Genomic DNA, 21320 nt, shown 5'->3' on the forward strand with positions numbered 1-21320 from the left:
AATAACCGCTAAATGTTGATAACATTGTGTTACATTTTTGAAATGTATGATGATGAATCTTTTCTAATTCTTGTTGTTTCCAAATTCAATTAGAATTATCGCTGATATGAATAGTGTTGAAAATAAAAACATTATCTGTATAAATTGAACGATGATTATAAATTAGAAGTTCTAGAAGTTTAAAATCCAAAACATGATTGTTTTGGAATGTTAATGATCAAAGTTGTGATGTTTGAATATTTTAAATGGAATGTTCGACTTTGATTTAATGAATGTTATATAATAACTTAATTAATGTTTCAAATTGATTGTAATCCAGTATATAAACCCATCCTAAATTATCATTATCCATCGAGTGTCTGGGATCTATGATCTGTGTATACTTGATCAATAAAGCTTTATTTTATCCACAAATATTTCAATAGTGTTCAATTCCCAATCATGACTGCGAACGTATTATCGATGTGATAATCATTACGATGTTATGGACATCGTAGATTTTTATATATATAAATGAAAATTGTCTTTACTAATTGTATCAGATTTTGTCATTTCAATAAATGCAATTATCGATCGATGATCGTATATTTTTTGAATAAAATGATTGTTTGCAATTTTTATTTTTACATAAGAAAAATAGAAATATAATAACGTTCGTGCAACGGTTAAGAAGAAAAACTTTGTTGGTCAACTAATTAATAAGAAAGAACTCGATCGAAAAATAATGAAAAAAATTTTAATGATTATGTTGATAAAAAAATATACATTGATTAATATACAAAAAGTGTGTGAGTGTGTCTTTCATTAATCAAATATAAGTTGTAAACAAATCTGCGTACATAAGAGAATATGATGATTGAGATCGATGATAATTATTGGTTTAATATTCTTCATCTGATGATGAATTATCATAATCGACCAGTTTGTTGAATGCTACCAGTTTTCGATAATTCTTTTGATAACACAGCTTCAGCGATACCAACTTTATAAATTTTGTGTACGAAATTGGTACTTGGTGAACAGGTAGAACCGAAACGTTCCACCTTTAATGTCATTGTTTCATTTTTTGGCGAATCAAATTTAGGATTTTCAATCCAACAATTGACAAACACCCAAAGATGATTACGTATTTGTGATGGTTCCACATTGATGCCAACTTGATTTTCCGTTTTAATAACTTCGGCCACTTTATTGACAATTTGATCGGTTAAATGATCAACATGTTTACCGCCACGAGTGGTTGCAATGCCATTAACAAAACTGATTTGTTGGAATCCATTATTGCTAACGGTGGCAGCAATTTCCCATCGATCATTGACTTTTTGATGGACAACTTTGATATCATTACCAATTTCATCTTGACGATCTTTGACAAAAAGTTTGACATAATCTTTGAAACCGCTGATGGGTAATTTTTTTCCATTAAGATATACATTTACATCACGCGTTGTACCGGCAATATCGTATGCTCGTCGTGAGAATAATGCCACAATATCTTTATCAAGACGATTCATTTTAAATTGCGATAAATCAGGTTTAAATGATATACGGGTAAAATCTTCAGCTGCATTCGCACCGATTTTAGGATCCTTTATCTTCGTCATATTTTTTTTCCAAATTTGTGAAAATAATTTTTGATATTCTTTGCTTGAAGTTTGTACTTTGAATTTCGTACTGAAAGTGTTACAGTGTTTGGCTTTAAAACCATTACGACCACCGACCAGTTTTTTCTCTTCGTCATCATAACAATTTGATGGTGTCAATACAGTATCGAATATCAATGTTGGTACATAGCATTCTTCCGTTTCATGTTCAAACACAGGAATTCCTTTACCATTATTATAAATGGTTATTTCGTTGCGATCGCTACCGTAGTATATATATAGAAAAAAAACAAACAAAATCAATTTAAATCAATCAATATACAAGACATAATCATATGACACTTACACATCAATATCTATTCGTATACAATCCATTGATTCATCTCTCTGTTTATTATCGGCAGCATTGACAAGTATTTCATCAAATATTTTATACAATAATGGAGCATATGTAATTTCACGGTATACCATTTTTTCTTGATCACCATCCCAGACCCACATTTGCTATCAAATGTAAAAAAAAAATTTGAATATAGAAAAATTATTCAAGTTATACAAACAAAACAAACCTTTGTCACTTTTTGCTTATCCATAGTAGAACCAATATATGTATGTTATGTGACAAAAATTAAATGTAAACAAAAAAAAAGTATAAAATGTTGAAAACAATAATGACGATGACGAACAACAATCAAAAAAACGACAATAATGGTGATGATTGTGTCGTTGTCTTGGAAATTTATATGATTTCTTGGACAGTCAAACTGCCAATCGGTTGAAACCACGCCTCACGTTGATAACCAGCTCAATCTGTCTTTCACGTGGGCCATGTGTTCAGCTTGTTTCGCTACTCATGTATCAGGCCCAGCTTGTCCTTGCTTGAAATAGTAGAAAAGTTTCCAGAAAATAAAAGTGGTGTACAGAGCATTAACCAATAGAATTGGAGAGTTTTGGCGGTTAATTAAAAAACAAAATTCTTCTTTTTCTTTGGATTAATTACCCCTCTTTTTTCCTTATCTTGATGACATTAATTCGTGTGTGTATTGGTTTTAATAACCTTTCACGAGAAAAAACAAACAAACGAACGAACGAGCAAAAAACACAAAGATGACTTTTTTTTTGTTTGTTGTTTACGACAATGAAAAAAAATATTCGAAAAAATTGAAACAACAAAAAAAAAAATTTTTTCATTATCACACACACTTGTTGCACACACACTCAATATATTTTTCTTATCACTAAAATTTTTTTCGTTATTTTTCAATCGAGTTTTTTCTTCTTCAAATTTCCTGTCCACACACAGCAAAATAAAAGTCAAAGTCAAAGTTTTCGAAGAAAAATAAAAATCAAATGTATCATTTATTTATATGAGAAAAAAATGAATTATCAAGGGAATGTGTGGTTCGTTTGTAGAAATTAAGAAAAAATTAGTGAATCTTTGATAGACAAAAATAAGGCAGGCAATTTGTAGGAAAAACATGGAAACCAATTTCATTGATGAACTTATCCATATCCTTTGCTTATTGTGTATTTGAATAATAATAATGAGAATAAAGCATAATCTATCTGTTTGCAACAGTATCCAAAACATTATTAACGCTCTTAATATCACATTTGGACCTATCCACAACAACCAAACATTGGACAAAAAATGTATAAACCGAGTATTCAAGAACAAAATTCTGCAAATCATGCCGTTTATTTAGCGTGATAATAATCAACAAAATGGCTTTATGATCTGCGTATACTTGATCAATAAAGCTTTATTTTATCCACAAATATTTCAATAGTGTTCAATTCCCAATCATGACTGCTAACGTATTATCGATGTGATAATCATTACGATGTTATGGACATCGTAGATTTTTATATATATAAATGAAAATTGTCTTTACTAATTGTATCAGATTTTGTCATTTCAATAAATGCAATTATCGATCGATGATCGTATATTTTTTGAATAAAATGATTGTTTGCAATTTTTATTTTTACATAAGAAAAATAGAAATATAGTAACGTTCGTGCAACGGTTAAGAAGAAAAACTTTGTTGGTCAACCAATTAATAAGAAAGAACTCGATTGAAAAATAACGAAAAAAATTTTAGTGATAAGAAAAATATATTGATTGAAAATACAAAAAATAGTGTGTGTGTCCAACAAGTGTGTGTGATAATGAAAAATTTTTTTTTGTTGTTTCAATTTTTTCGAATATTTTTTCTTCATTGTCGTAAACAACAAACAAAAGAAAAAAAGTCATCTTTGTGTTTTTTGCTCGTTCGTTTGTTTGTTTTTTCTCGTGAAAGGTTATTAAAACCAACACACACGCACACACACTAATCACTGTTTTCGAGATAAGAGAAAAAAAAGGGGTAATTAATCCAAGGAAAAAGAAGAATTTTTTTTATTGCTTTCGTTTTTTCTTAATCTTATAAAAAAACAAACAGAAGAAAAAAGTGAAAAAAATGAACGATGAAAAAATCTCTGCTGCTGTTGTCGTTTTCACTGGTCGTTTGGTTTTTTTTGTTGGTTCCAAAATATTGAATCAAAACACATGCAGAGAGACATGTCTCATACCATATAATAGTTTTGTTGTAGTTTTTTTTATTTGGTTGTTTTTCAGATTTTCTTGAATCACGAAATCTAAGAAAAGAAAATTAAAAATTTGTCTCAATGCATGTAGTGTGTGGGAATTTTTTTTTTTTGGTCTCAATGACTCGATTCTTTCGAGTATCTTTTCAGTATTTTGTTGCTCCAGTTATTTTTGTTGTTGTTGTTAATGTTGACAAAACAAAGCAAAAAATTCCGTTTCCGTACTTGATATACACACAAAAAAAATTGCCGCATTGTCATTATCATCATCTAGGAAAAAAGCCATATTGTCATTGAATTCCGAGACACACATAGAATAATCTGAATGTTATTGATCCATTTCATTGCCTTATTTTACATTGTGAATATACCACACACACTTGTTGCACACACACACACACACACACACACTATTTGTATTTTCAATCAATATTTTTCTTATCATTAAAATTTTCTTCGTTATTTTTCAATCCAGTTTTTTCTTCTTCAAATTTCCTGTCAAATAAAAGTCAAAGTCAAAGTTTTTGAAGAAAAATAAAAATAAAATGTATCATTTATTTATTTGAGAAAAAAATGAATTATCAAGAGAATGTGTGTTTTGAACTGGTGGTTCGTTTGTAGAAATTAAAATTAGAAAAAATTACTGAATCTTTGATAGACAAAAATAAGACAGGCAATTTGTAGGAAAAACATGGAAACCAATTTCATTGATGAACTTATCCATATCCTTTCCTTATTGTGTATTTGAATAATAATAATGAGAATAAAGCATAATCTATCTATTTGCAACAGTATCCAAAACATTATCAGCGCTCTAAATATCACATTTGGACCTATCCACAACAACCAAACATTGGACAAAGAATGTATAAACCGAGTATTCAAGAACAAAATTCTGCAAATCATGCGTGATAATAATCAACGAAATGGCTTAACTTCAAACTTCAAACTCTTGAGGCCAAACGAGTAAACCAACAACAACAACGCTCATCGTATCCACAAAGCAGGACAACAGGACAACAGAAACAAGAAATGTGCGTTATGTTCAAGGTCGAATCACAGCAACAGTGTGGTTCAGCAAAAACACGAAAGCAGTTGGCTAAACGTTGTGGTTTAGGACTCAAATGTTTACGACCCAACCACACAAGACCAACGATCGTCGATCAAACATTAGTTGTATCAAGTGCAATGGACAACATGCCACTTGCCTATGTGACAAAGCAACAATCAACATATCGGAGATGGCAGATGATGGTACAAACGACAAGGACCAATTCGATGATAATGACGATTTAGTGGCTTTAAACTAAACTAACCCTCCCAGGCATTTAATAGAATTCTCTTTGTTTATCAATAAAATTAAAACGTTTTCTTTATACGATACTGGTGCAAATTTCACTGGAATGTCGAAAAGCAAAGCGGAAGGATTGAAAATCAAGTGGCAGAAGAAAGCCGGAACTGCATATATGGCTGACGGAACAGTAGTTCAATGCCTCGGGAGGGCTAAAACATCGGTGTCGATTGGCGAAGAAAACCATGAAATAACAATCTTTGTGTTAAGTTGGAACAGACACCATCGAAAACTTCCTATTGGAACAACGAGTTGGTCTGAAAATCTTTCAACACAACAAACCATTGACCAACATGGAAAACAAAAGTTCTTTTCAACCGTTGCACGGACGTGATTTTTTATTCAAATAGATTTTATGATGATTCAGAAAATTTTCATTAAGATTTAAATATCGGTAAATACACGAAAATCTCTATAGAATCGGAATGTATTTTTTGTTATTAATCTTCCTTTAATAGTAGGTTCTGTAAATAAATGAAATGAAAATGAGAAAAAATCGCGATTACCAATTAATCATCAATTACTAACCTTGTGTATTGGCACGATATGAAGCACGAAATCCAGGTAGATAATTTTCTTCAGATGAATGGAATTTAATCAACATTGCATTCGATAAACCTTGTATGGGTGCAGGTTTGTCCTGAGAAGAAAAAAACGAAAAATTAGAATAAAAAAGGGTTAAATATTATGACAATGATTTCTTACCATTGAACAAAATGTAGCCAAACGTTTTTCATCCAAATCTTCAAGACCATCAAATATGGTGACATAATTTTTATCACATGGTTCAGCTAACATAAATTCATCAAACGTTAATGTTATTGTATGATAACCATTCGTGTGTATCATCCATACACATGATTGATCCTTTAAAAATGGTAATGGATGATCCGGTGATGTGAATGAACCACGAAGACTGGTGAAATTTCCACCACAACCAGGTGGTTTAGATTTTGGTTGTGATGTATATGAAATTGAATAAAGAATTTTATTACGATTATCATGTGGATTAAATGGTAACCTGGGGATTCGATTTTGAAATCGTGCCTGCACAATTATTGACAATCGATTCGTTGTAGTGAATAATGGATTCGGAATTGTTTCTTGATCACAATAGGTACCAAATAGTTGTAATTTTTTATCGCTACCACCACCACCACCACTATTACCATCATAGATTGTTAAATTTGAATGTGAACAAATGTAAAATTGAAATTGTTCGAAAAACAACGATATTTGTCTATCTTCAGGCACAGTGATGTTAATATAGCAGAAAATATTTGAATGTATCTGTGTCATATATGGATAATTACGATTGGTAATAAAACCATTATCCGGACCATCCAATGATTCATTACAAATTGAAAAATGATGTGTTAGATTAAATCCACGAAACGTTTGTTTTGGTTGATTTGGAATCAATTTCACAGTGGCCGTACGATTCACGACAGTGGCAATATTATCATATTCAGTTACCACAGAATCAGTGAATGTTTTCATTATCAAACGAATTCGATTATTTGTAGCAGTCATAAATTTTATTTGTGTTGGCGATGAACATAATGTTATTGGACTATATAAGAATGATTCATATGCGGATTGTCGAAATTGTAGAATTTGAACATAATCACCACGTGAACAATCAAGATCAAGATCTTGAAATTTCAGAATAAGTGGTGTTCGAAAACTGAAATGTGAATATATTTCCCAGCTACAATGTAATGGTCGCTCATAACGATTTGGATATTGTGGTGATGATAATGATGTGGGCGTATCCGTCGACAAAATTGTACCGCCACAGGTACGATTTTCTAATTGAAAATGTGCACGAAAACCATGACCCAATTGATCATCTAGATTAGTTTTGAATTGCAGTACCATTGAATTGGTTGAACTAGTTAATTTTTCCGGTATCATAGTACGACCACATAATATTGCCAATTGTTGTGCATGTAAATTAATACCGTCAAAAACTTCAAGATAATCACCACCATGAATACAACGATTAGGATCGGTTCCATTATCATTAGTAGTAGCCACATCAAATCTTTCAAATTCCAGAGTTATTATTTGATTTTCATCTTGGCCATGAATTGTCCATATACAATCTAATTGTTTTTCATAGAAAGAATCATCATTTAAATCTGGCGTAACAATAACGCCTTCGATTTGTTTTTCATCAAAATGACCACCACAATTTGATTTAGGACCAGGTGATGACCAATATCGTAGACGAAACTGTGGCATAGAAACATCTGGCCAAATATCATGCATCAACCGTATAATCATTTGATTACCAGTTGATTTGAATGTAACCTCTTCGGTGAGATTCGTACATAAGAATGCCAATGTTTGTTGGTGGTGAATTTCATTTGGATCTTCCATAATTTTCAAATTATTACAACAATCATATCGACAATGTTCATTACGCATGTTCAATTCAATTATCTGTAATGAAATTGACATTCGTTCATCCGGTATGATAATGTTCCATACACATTCATGTCGGAAACCCGATGGACTGACAATTTCACCTTCAGAATAAGTTATGTTTCCACCACATTTTGTGACATTGTAACGAGCCTTGAAACCACGTTTTGTCACTAAAAGATCAGTATGAAAAACAACGGTAAGCATTTCATTCGATACGAGACGTGGTGGAGCAAGCGAACCACAATATGGACCATAATATTTAGTAGAAGAATTTCTATTATCACCAAGATAAATGTTGACTGAATCGAACAGACAATTCATATGATGTTCAAGATCAAATTCTTCAAATTCAATCTGAACATATTCATCAGGATTTCTTCGTATTCGATAAACACAAGTCAAATCATTACTATATGATCCTTGGGTAAAATAATTGGGCGAATAAATTATGCCAGATTCGTCTTCAAATTGACCACCACATTTTTGTCGATACTGTACACGGAAACCATCGCCTTGAATTTTATCATTTGAACGGAAAGTAATACGAACCAAATCGGACTGTGAAACAATGGTTTTCGGTGTTTGATGGCCACAAAGTTTCGATATTTGTGTCCATTCATCAATATTGGCAAGGCTACGACGTTCTTCGAACAAAAGATAATCATTTTGACAACCATCCGCTTGTTCAAGATCAAAACGAGAATTAAATTCAAATTCAAGATGAAAATCAGGTATTGCTTTTATAGTCCAAACACATTCCATGGACGGTGGATACTGGTGATTGGTTTGTCCACCAAAACCAATGTTATTATCACCATTATTACTATCATTCAAATAATTTGGTGATTGAAAATAGCCTTGATGTGAAGCTAATAGGCCACCACATCCATGTGAAATTGGTTCGATACGAAAACGAAATTTTCTTTGACTATTATCATAAGTGTTTGAATTTGTTTGAACAATGGAAAGATTTTGACTTGAAACAAATGATAAAATAATTCCATGTGTTAGATAAATAGGTACCGGTAAACTATTGGCATTTGCACATATCCGTTCAGAACCTTGCCATTCATAACGTGGATTCATTTGTAATAGAAAATAATCCTGATCACAATTATGGCCAATATCAAATTCTAGGAATGTTAATTTATAACCAGGTATACTATTGGCTTCATAATCAATATTCATCCGTTTAAATATCCAATGACAAAATGTTGATGATGGATATGCATTTGGATATGATGGTGATTGAAATTCTTGTTCAACAATAGGATCAAATGATCCACCACATTTTTGTACAAAATAATCACCACTTATTCCTTTGAATAGATTGGTTTTGGTGCGATTAAAATTCAAGAATACCGTAGGATTAATTGCCAATGATGCATCAAAATCACGAAAAATTGGAACAATAAATTTCAGGCCATTTTTGTGTGGCCGTCGACTTTCTGGTATACAAATCATATGTCGAATTCCAAATATTTTTGCTATTTTATCAATGGTAAATAAAAATGATTAATTCAAGTAATAATGAACACAAAAAAAACTTACAACCAGAATTTAATTGTCCAATATTCAATGTTGAATTTGAACAATCACCAGGAACATCGTATGTATCGATGACCAATGAACCGGATTGATTGAATCCAATTTTCATTTCCCATGCACAGCTTATTAAACCAGTCAAGTTGTGGCTGAAATCAAAATCCAATGATCGAAATGAACCATGTGATAAATCCCAAATGCCACTACAGGAATTTTCATCATCACCACGAATACCAGTATAAACCAGACTAAAACCTTCATTTGAATCCATTTCTCTAGCATACATTTTAATGGTCATTATATGTGTTAATGATTGAATCACTCTTGGCCGAGCTTTTGTACATCCATATTTATTGGTCAATATTGGTGGTACAAAATAATTTCGTTGAATCATCATTAATTTATTACAACGTAATGATTTTTTTTTCTCTTGCTTTTTCTTTTCATCATCACTATCGTAAATTTCCACAGGAAATTGACCAAAATTAAACCATGAAAATGTTAATTGAATCTTATTTCCAGGATCATTATAGAATAACCATTGACATGATACACGACGTGTAGCTGTGGATTGAATGTCTCTGGGTAAATATACTATTCCAGTTGGTGTTTGTCGTAGATCAATAAAATGATAACATCTTTTATATTTAGCTGATGCATAAAATTTAATACCAACTGAATCAGGATCATTATCAGCGAATCGATTGATGCCAATATCACCACCATCAACATTTGGTTTAATATTCATTTGTTTATACACCAGAAATAATTCATTCGATTGTGATGTAATTATTGATTGATCAATTTGATTGGTTTGATTTTTTGGTGAACATAATCGCATCAGATTTGTTGGTGAATTTAAATTTTCTTTAATTTCAATCAAATCACCATTGCTACAATCTTTACCACGTAACCGTATGGATGTAATATTTACTGTAATGAAAAAATCAGCTTGTGTCAACAGACGAATTGTACATAGATTAGATGATGATGAAAATGATGTCGATGGATTTTTTGGAGTTTTTTTACGCAATCGAAATTTCGGAAATTGATATTCATCTTCTAATTTATTATATGCACCGGTTTTATCCGATAATAAACTACCAAATGGAACATAATATTGACGATTACAACCTTCAACGGTGATGGTAGCTTTAAATTTTGATTGAAACAAAACCTTTTTCAATACATAACGAATTAATGTTATATGTGAATTGATTACAATCGTATTTTGATTGAATGTTGGCACACAAATTCGTTCGATTAGTCCAGATAATTCGGAACCACCATTATAGATTTCTAAATAAGAATTATTTGCATTACATGATGACCATTTTTCTTGTTCAAATGTTATTTGTAAACCATAATCTAATGGGCCACGTATAATCCATTCACAAGTGACATCATGTTTTGGATATTCTGGATAATCTGGTGATGATATGATAACATCTTCGTCGACATTTTGAATCACCAATTCACCACCACATTTGATGCCAACTTCTTCATAACGTATTCGAAATGAATTTGTTGCACGTTTACTTCGATATACAACATATGCATAATTTGTACTTGTTTCTTGTAAAGTGAACCAAGTGGTTGCATGACCACATAATGGACGTGTCAACAGTGGTGAATCAACGGAATGACCATTATGAATCTCTAGAGATTCACCACGATTTTGACATGTAGAAGAATCAATAATGAATCCAATTGAATAAAATTCCACATGAAATCTTATTGTTCGTCCTTGACGTACCTGAATTTTCCATTCACATTGTTTTATGCCGCGAATATGTTCATCAATATCTTCAGTGGAATCAATTTCACCATTCGGTTGATCAGTTAGATTACCACCACAAACAGGCGTTATAGTCAGATTATAACGGGCTTTCGTTGGAATACCTTCATTCATTTTAAAATATTGAAGATGTAAACGAAATTCATTGCTACCACTAACTTCGATTGGTTCTTTCATACTATTACAAATTGATTTAATTGTTTGCCATTTCTGTTTGACGGTTTCCCAAACATAAACAATCATTTTATTTGACCAACATGATGATGATGGATTCATTTTCATTAAACTGACGGTAATATTCATATGCATTGATTGTTTTGTACGAAAATACCAATTAATATCATTTCCATATTCACTGAAATTTTCAGATAACAGATTATATGATTGTCCATGATCTAAGAATATGTTGAATGTTGTATTAACATTTTCTGGTACGCCACCAATATTTTGTATTGAATTCATATATTCACTACTATTGAGCATTGACCATCGTAATAAAAATTTGATATCACGAAATGGTAAATAAGCTACATATTTATTCACATACATCAATGTAATGGCATTTGAATCGGCAATAAAATTCTTAGGCAATTGTTGGCCACAATATGATTGTTTTGGTTCCGGTAATATATATGTTTGTAAACTTGTCAATACTTGGTCACTAATTGATGATGATGATGATGGTGACATTTGTGTAAAATCCACTAGACCATTATAAATGGACAATTGAATTGGACAAAAATTTATCGTTTGATCGCCTTGTAGTGAAAATTCTTGAAATTCCAATTTAATATAATGATCATGTGGAACGGAAACATACCAGATGAAGGTGATATTTTCAAAATAAAATCCAATAGGCCATCCAGGTGATCCAATCATTCCACTAGGTGCAGAAAGATAAGTAATAGTTGCAATTCGAAAATGAAGTAGAAAACCTTTTGCCACTCCAACATCATCGGTTCGAAATTTTATCCATAAATTTCCAGTTAAATCAATTTGAATCTGTGGCATTATTATTGATGTTGGTTTTTGTCCATTTTGATTAGCTTGATTACATAAACGTTGACCATTCGGTCCTAGAATCGTACCACTGGAATTATCCAAACGAATTTCCAGATAATCATTATTACAATAATCCGATGTTTCAAGATCAAAATCTTGAAATTCCAATTGAAAACGATTACCAGGTGCTGCTTTCAATATCCAAATACATTCAATATTCAATGGATAACTATTTGGATAACCAGGCGTAGCAATATAGCCTTCAGTTGTATAAAAATCACCACCACAAAATGATTGAATGGATGATACAATAACATGAAATACTGCTGTTTTAACAACCAACAAAAGTGTATCACCTTGTGATACAATAGGTGGCGGTATTATATGATTACAAACTTGTTGTAAACGTTTATTCGGTAATTTTTCTCGTCCTTCATAAATTTCCACCATAAGAAATTCACATGAACTTTGACTATAATCTGTCATTATTGCAACATTCATTGTATCGAAATGTGTAAAACGTATGGTCAATCGATTTTCTGGTTTTGATGCTTTCAATATAAAAATGCATTCACCTTCATAATGATTGGGATTTGGATAATTTGGTGAGAATATTTCACGATATTGTTCATGATCATCAATAATGATTGTTTTTCCACAAACTTTTCGATAGGTTATATTGAAACCACGACCAGAATTCAGTCCATCTGAAAATAATCGTACAGATAAAACGGAATTATTGCTACGAAATTTTAATCCTTCATTCGATGATTGTTGTTGCTGTTGCTGTTGCTGCTGTTGTTGTTGTTGTTGTGATGGTGATGGTGATGGTGATGAAAGTTGGCCACAAAATTTGGCCAAAAGTTTAGAATTAGGTTCATCAAAATCATCATCATAAATAGCCAAATAACTAGCCGAACAATTTTCTGATCGTGGTATATCATAATCATTCACAGTTAATTCAATTTCGAAATTTTCATCAGTAACCAATCGATATGAACAATCGGTTTTTGGATCATAATGATTACCACCACCATAATTAGGCGAAGTTATTGTACCTTGTTCGGAAAAATATGTTCCACCACAACCACGTTCCATTGTACTATATGTAGCATTGAATCCATGTGCAACAGTGGATAAATCGGATGTTAATTTGATTGTCATAACATTACCATATGATGATAGATGAACGTTCGTAGCACGGCTACATTGTTTCAATAACAATGGTGAATTACGATCATTGTCACCACTGAATATCTGTAGATTATCAAACATACAACCATGTGAAAATTCAATATCTAAATCTTCAATAAAAAGATCAACACGATAACCAGGTTCAGCATAAATATGCCATAAACATTCAACATTTAATGGATATGGATCTGGATAATTTGGTGAAGAAATTATACCAACAGGATGATTACGAATTTCACCACCACAACCTTTGGCTGACCATTCTAAACGAAAACCACTTTCAATTGAACGTGTTTCATCCGATATAAATTGTATGATTGCTTCATTTTTTCCAGTATGTATTATCGATGGTAATGAACCGGTATAATTTCCACAAAGTGTCATCGTTGTATTCGTATTGAAATGTTCATTCAATACTAATAAATGTGAATGTGAAAGTGAATATTGATTTGGCCGTATTACTTCGGAAATATTCAGATAATCAAATTTACAATCAACATTTGATTCGAGTACAAGCTGTGTGAAGGCAATGGTAATATTATTACCCAATGGTGCCAATATATGCCACATACAATTCAGATTATGTGGATGTGGATCAGGATAATTTGGTGATTCAATAATACCATAACGGCCAATCAATGTTTGATTACAATCAGTACGATAATTTAATTTGAAACCACCTTGATTTATCGTAGCATCCGTTACGAAACGTATAAACATTTTATTACCAGTTGTTTTTATCGCTGGTCTAGAACCTTCAATATAATTACAGTATTTTCCCAATGATTTTCTTGCTTCATTTCCATCGTCACTATCGAATAGTTCTAGATAATCAAATTCACAATTTCTTGCCGCATTTGTACGTTCCATATCCAATGTGATAAGATAAGCGACAATAATCGAACCTTCAGCCACACGTATTTTCCATTCACAATTCATATTACTTGGATAATGATCAGGAAAACCAGGCGATTCAATACTACCAGATTCGGCGGTCATCGTACCCCCGCAACCAGTTGCCATTGCTTCATAATAAATTTCAAAACCTTTATTTTGCATTGATGGATCCGAAATGAAACGTAGGAATAGATAATTACTATGCGATACGATATCTGGAATCGGTCCAAAACCACAGAATTGTCCGATCAATGGTGAATCAGGACGACGACCATTACGAATCTCTAGATAATCATAACAACGACTATTCACTTCACTAGCAGGTTCTAAACGAAATTCAGTAAAATTCAAATGAATTTGTAGGCCATTATCAACATGTATGATCCATGTACAATTACGATTACCAGGATATCGTCGTGGATATCTAGGAGAACGAATAAAACCAACATTTTTGAAGATATTTTTATCACAAAATGATCTTGCCGGTACAAAATGATAAGTAGCATAGAATGATGATGATGGTCGTTCCATTCGATGTATCGATGATGATGATGTGGTCGTCGTCGTCATTGTTGTTGTAGATTTAGTCGTATTGTTCGAATTTTCTGAATAGACAGATGAATCAAATTCTTGATTCGTTTGTTGTATAACATTATGAACATAAGTGACAAACAATACATTTCCAGTCGATGTAATTGGTGGTGGTAATTGTTCAATAGAAAATTTTTTAATCAAACTTCCATCTGAATCATTGACCATAATATAATGATCATTAGAACGTTGTATCAAATCTTGATTGATTATCATATTGGAATTGTCAATCGATGATGATGATAATGATGATGATGTTTCGGTATGAAAAAATTTTATCATAACCAAATGCGATTGATTAGCACGAATTTCCCAGAAGCATTGATTTACTATCGATGATGTAGCTAGACGTTCAGCAGAAATTGCAATCATTGGTTCACCTTGTTTCAATACACCGCCACAACCAATTTCAATTGATCGATAACGGCCACGAAAACCAATAGATGGTTTAGATTCATCATTGACATAATAAACTTTTAGTTCATTGTTCATTGAATAGAATGGTGGTGGAACGGTTTGGCCACAATAACGTTGTCGCTGTATCATTAGATAATCAAACATACAACGATGATCGAATTCAATATCCATTTGTTCAACGGTAAATTCAATAATATGATCAATTGGTACATTGATTTGATAGGTACAATTTTTCGATAGCAATGATGGAGCCGGATAATTTGGTGATTCAATTTGTCCTTGTAATTCATTGAATTCACCACCACATAATGCTTGATATTTTGCAATGAAACCTCTCAAAGCAACACTCATATCGGAACGAAATTTTACACGCAAAAATCTTCCAGTTGAAATTATTTCTGGCGGAACAATACGACCACAAAGACGTGCACGTAATGGTGATTCATATGATTCACCATCATAAATTTCAACATAATCAAACATACAAAGACCACCACCAGCACCTCCACCACCACCATTGGATTGATTACGTGGTCTCATTACCATTGAATCGGATTCTAATGCAAAACTTAAAAATCTTAATGAAATACGTTCATTTGGCATCACTCGTATCAGCCAATCACAAACAATATTATTCTGATAGATAAGAAATGTACGACCTGTTAATGTTGATGTATAAGCTGTACTTGGTGATTGAAATATGCCACTGGATCCGGTAAGTATACCGCCACAAACACCGGGTATTTGATTGAAAACCAGATGAAAACCACGACTATGTATACCGGGATCTGAATGGAAATGAATACGTGCAAATGAACCACTTGTTGTAATCGGTGGTGGTACTGATTGTTCGGACGATGCAGTCCAATTACAATAACGTGCAACAATATTAATAGAATCGGCTTTCGAATTTACCGTTCGAATTGATGATGATGGTGGCAGTCGTGATAAACTTTCTCTTATTATTAGATAATCGAATGTACAATTTGGACTTGGTTCAATGTCCAGATCGGTGAAAATGAATTGTATACGTTTACCGAAATCCGTAATAATTTCCCAATGACAATCACGATTTGCTGGATAATGATGTGGATATCCTGGTGATTCAATTATACCGGTAGTTCGATTAATGATTAAACCACCACATACAGGATCGATAGTATTCCATGTTAATGAGAAACCTTCATGTGATACACTTGGATCGGAACGAAATTTCAAATAAATTGAATTAAACGATGTAATAATATTGCCACCTTTCGGTAATTGTTTATCATTACAAAATTTTCCTAAATTTCTATATTCTCTTGATGGTCCATCGAAAATTTCCAGATAATCAAATGCACAGCCTGGTGATTGTTCCATTTTAAAACGATCGAATGTTATATTCAATACTTTTGTCGAATATTGACGATTTTGTATCACCCATATACATGTCACATTATTTGCATAGGTATTTGATGATGATGAATTTGTAGTGGGAAATGAAAGCACACCAGACATCGCATCCAACTGGCCACCACAACTGGCACGATTTTGTTCACAATTGATGCCCATATATTCATTGGAACATTCACAGCTATGACAAAAAAAAATCAATAATGATCAATGAATCAATTAATTAAAATTGAAAATAAAACTCACTAATAAACACCATGATTCGTAATACAACGACCACCATTTTGACATGGATTTGTTTGACATAAATTTGCTTGATTTTCACAATATCTACCAGTATAATCCGATGGACATAAACAATAAAAATCTGTTGAACCATGATGATTATAAGAAATACAAGATGCACCATGTTGACATGGATTATTAGCACAATTTGATAAAACAATTCGTTGACAACCACGTGATCCTTCTCCGTTGCCGGTAAAACCATCATTACAACGACATTGACGAAATCTCGCTGATATAGCGGTGTTAGCGATGCATGTAGCATCTGGTGAACAACCACCATTATTCGTTGAACATATATCACCATCTACAGTTGAACAAGTGATACCATCACCAACATAACCAGCTGGACAAGGTCCACAAATAATACGATCCGATGAACTTGAAGGAAAACATGAAACACGTGGCGACATAGAACAGCCACCATTATTGATCAGACAGCGGTCATATTGGAAACAATGGAAACCATCACCAGTATATCCAGGTGGACAAACCCCACATTGATAACCATCACGTGTATTGATACAATCAACGGGTGGATCTTTCGAACATCTATCGATACCAAGTCGACATTCATCAACATCCACATCGCATGGAGCACTATCAATATTTGGATTTGATTTCGTAAAACCTTGAAAACAGACGCAACGAAATGAGGCCACACTGTTCTGTGTTCGTGGCTTATTCAAACATAATCCTTGGCCACAGATTTCATGATCACTGACATTATGGCAATCATTGAATTCGATATTACAACGAAGGCCTTGATGATTTGGTGGACAAATACAAACGAAACCGCCGAAAATATTCAAACAAGTGCCACCATTTTGGCATCCTAATTCAGTTCCTTGATATTGGACACATTCATCGATATCTTGTTCACAATTTTGTCCTTTGAATCCTGTACGACAACGGCATAAATATTGATTGTAACCATCTTCACAAGTAGCACCATTTTGACAGGGATTATTTTCACATTCATTTTTCATCAATAATTTTTCTAAACGATCCAAACGTCGTAATAATGTACGCATTCGACGGAATTGTTTTCGACCAAATATTTTTTTTTGAAAAATAATCGTATCATTTAAACGTTGTGTAAGTTCATCAATACGTGAACTGATTCTTGTTTCAACAATTGAAAGTTTTCGATCCACCAAACGATCAATGGGAGAATTTTGCTGTGCAACAATATCATTTGTATTCGAATTGATTGGATCCAATTCTTGATTAATGGATTGAAGTTTTGTTGCCAATAAATCATTTCCATTTATTCGTATTTGTCCAGAACCGGATGAACGAAAAACGATATCTTTATTACGGCCAGTCAATAGGACAAGATGTCCATTTTTCACTAAAAGTCGTGGACTTTATTTTTTGGGAGAAAAAAATTACATTACATTACATTAAATTAAATTAAATTTTAAAATTTAAAATTCAATTCAAAAAAAACTTACTGTGAATCAAATGGATCAAGATAATGTTCGACATCGAATTGTTCGACGGATTTCACATAAACAATAATGATCAATGTAATGATAATGTAGAAAAATCTTAAAATCAATGATGATAATAGCATTTTAACAGCGAAAATAATGACATTATAATTTCGAAGAATAATGAATGAATGAATGGATAAATTTCATTTCGATTTTGTTTTTTCATTTTCCAATTCGTTTTTTTTTCATTTTCCAATTCGTTTTTTTTTCGTTTGGTAGGGAGTTTTGACCACATCATGACAGATTGAATGATAAATTAATTTAGAACCAGTCATTTGATTCTTCTAGGCAGGGGTGTTATAATTGTGGCAAAATATTTCAATACTTCTCGTGATATAACGAAAACAATTACAGATGTCATTTGTCAATTTTGAATAATCAATCAAACAAACAAAAAAATCAATTCGGATATTATCACATTCAAGTACACGTAAGGTTTATACATTGCGAGTTTTACACAACAAGTTATAATGGTTTGTTTATACACTGATTGAACAACAAATAAAGTTCCGTTTGCTTTTTTTTCTGATTCTATATATAGAATAAAAACGTGATTTATTTTTCAAACGATATGGATGATAATTCCTCGAAACAATCATCATCATCATCATCATCATCGCCATCACCATCGGCAACAACAAGATTATTTACCAAAGAATTAGCCTGTATGATGTATGGATTTGGTGATGATCGTAATCCTTATATTGAAACAATAAATCTGATGGAAGATTTAGTCATCAAATATATCTACGAATTGGTGGATAAAGCTTTCGAAAATCGAACATGTGAACGGCTGACCATCGATGATATTATGTACGCTGTACATAATGATCCAAAGAAAATTTCTCGTGTTTATAATTTATTGACCATGAATATGGAATTGAAACAAGCACGTAAAGCATTCGATGAAGTTTCCTTACAGAATCAATCATCATCATCATCATCATGTATGGAAAAGAAAAATGATGAAACAAAATAAGAAACAACAACAAAAAAAATTTTAATTATCAATTATAAATGAGATCAGATAAATCTATCGAATTTAAATCAAAATCTTCTGACATATTAGTAGTATTTGAAATTGGAATGAATGGTTTTTCATGTTGTTTTTTAAGTTTTTGAATACCTTGACGGATTTGTTCACAATGTATGATGGATGTAGGCAATAGTATTGTGTACATTGATTTATAATAATAATAATGTTCAATATAACCAATGGTCAATAATAATTCTGATGTTTCATTCAAAGTGGAATTTTGTTGAAATAATCGATGAAAATATGGTTTCCATTGTTGCAATATAGCTTTACATAGATATATTGTACGTATGATTGTTTGTTGGTTTGTTATCATCATTGGTATTTGTATCTTGAAATCATAACAAAATGGATTATTAAATGTTTCCAATATGGAAATTTGTTGTGGATCCTGTAGACAATTTTGTTGATTAATATGACAAAATGATGGCGGTGATGATGGATAATGGCCATAAAATGAATACAGATCCGGCAATGATCGTAATGATGTTTTTATTTGTTGTCCAGTTTGTGTGTTGTAAATGTACCATGAATTATTCGAAATGAATATATAAATATCAGTAGATGGAATGTTGTAACAATTATTGATTTTTGGCATTTTAGTAATTATCAATGGTTGACTATCGATTTCATTAGATCGACTATCGAAAACATAAGGAATACCATCACGCATCAATAAAAATGAATCGACACCGGCAATAATATTCCAGAAAATTCGTTTATATGAAATGTGTATCGTTTCCAGGTAGTCATCATTTTCATTTTTAAATGATTGTCGCCAAATATGAACAGCTTGTGCACCATAATCGGACGAACAAGCCAATATGACGGCATTGGATTGGCCACAATCAAAATCCAAAATAATGAATTTTTCACCAAAAATTTCTTTTATTTGTTGAAATTTCCATGGTCGAAATTCAATGTTGTCGAAATGTTCAGATTGATCGTGATGAAAAATCATCCACCATACAAGCAGATCACCATCAGAATCTAAAGCCAAACATTGTTTACCATTCGAACGAAATTTAACAATATCTTCAATAAGAACTTTTAAATGATAATTTTGGCTATTTTCAGTCACCGGATAGAAATATAGACGATGTTTTTCATCCAATATATAAAGATAGTTTGATGAATCAGAATATGAGTAGATAATTTTATTTGCTATGAAACCAATAAATATGCCTTGATTTGAACCATTGCTAAAAAGCTGAAGACGATTCTCTTGCTGGTCAATTGTGAACATTGAATAACCTTTATCTACTGGTAAGAATTTTCCAAATTGTTGTTGTAACAATGAACTCCATGTAAAATGCCGTAAACATGGCCATAATGATAGTTCATTTGTTTCATTATGTTTATTATCATTTTCATTATGATTATTCGATCGCTAAATAAAGTATGCATTAAGATTAACTCAGAATTCAGCAAAAAAAAAACATACCGAAAAACAATGATGTGATGGCAAACGCTCTTCATGGAACAATTTTACAACATTTTCAGCAACAAATTTTTGTCCAACTATTCGTTGTTGACTTGATTTTGATATTGATAATGAATTAAAATTTGTAATAACATTTGTTGGATCCATATTAGAATTTTTTTTTATTGTTTTAAAAATGAAAAAATGAATCCAAAGTTCGAAATGATGAAATCGAAATTTCCTTACAATAATAATAATAAT

The 21320-nt window shown here is 31.9% G+C and overlaps 4 protein-coding genes across 4 annotated transcripts; 1 reads left to right on the forward strand and 3 right to left on the reverse strand.

Annotated features, from left to right (window-relative positions):
• Positions 1–719: 719 nt before the first annotated feature.
• On the reverse strand, positions 720–4581 carry LOC142597403 (DNA topoisomerase 2-alpha-like). The gene is made up of 4 exons (XM_075729421.1): positions 4179–4581; positions 2174–2583; positions 1951–2108; positions 720–1866 (listed from the first exon to the last, which is right to left on the reverse strand). Exons 2-4 carry the CDS (start codon positions 2195–2197, stop codon positions 909–911), a joined length of 1140 nt encoding a protein of 379 aa, XP_075585536.1. The 5' UTR covers positions 2198–2583; positions 4179–4581; the 3' UTR covers positions 720–908.
• A 1273-nt stretch (positions 4582–5854) lies between these two features.
• On the reverse strand, positions 5855–18955 carry LOC124495331 (cubilin). The gene is made up of 6 exons (XM_047058693.2): positions 18559–18955; positions 17063–18469; positions 9529–16997; positions 6250–9464; positions 6073–6184; positions 5855–6008 (listed from the first exon to the last, which is right to left on the reverse strand). The coding sequence occupies exons 1-6, from the start codon at positions 18678–18680 to the stop codon at positions 5929–5931; spliced, it is 12405 nt and encodes a 4134-aa protein (XP_046914649.2). The 5' UTR covers positions 18681–18955; the 3' UTR covers positions 5855–5928.
• Positions 18956–19144: 189 nt separating this feature from the next.
• LOC124495243 (transcription initiation factor TFIID subunit 13) lies at positions 19145–19653 on the forward strand. The gene has a single exon (XM_047058581.2). The coding sequence runs from the start codon at positions 19172–19174 to the stop codon at positions 19577–19579; it is 408 nt and encodes a 135-aa protein (XP_046914537.2). The 5' UTR covers positions 19145–19171; the 3' UTR covers positions 19580–19653.
• LOC124495242 (uncharacterized) lies at positions 19146–21316 on the reverse strand. The gene is made up of 2 exons (XM_047058580.2): positions 21081–21316; positions 19146–21026 (listed from the first exon to the last, which is right to left on the reverse strand). The coding sequence occupies exons 1-2, from the start codon at positions 21225–21227 to the stop codon at positions 19608–19610; spliced, it is 1566 nt and encodes a 521-aa protein (XP_046914536.2). The 5' UTR covers positions 21228–21316; the 3' UTR covers positions 19146–19607.
• Between the last annotated feature and the right edge of the window lie 4 nt (positions 21317–21320).

This window comes from Dermatophagoides farinae, chromosome 3 (assembly GCF_024713945.1).
Source record: "Dermatophagoides farinae isolate YC_2012a chromosome 3, ASM2471394v1, whole genome shotgun sequence".
Lineage (NCBI taxonomy): Eukaryota > Metazoa > Arthropoda > Arachnida > Sarcoptiformes > Pyroglyphidae > Dermatophagoides > Dermatophagoides farinae.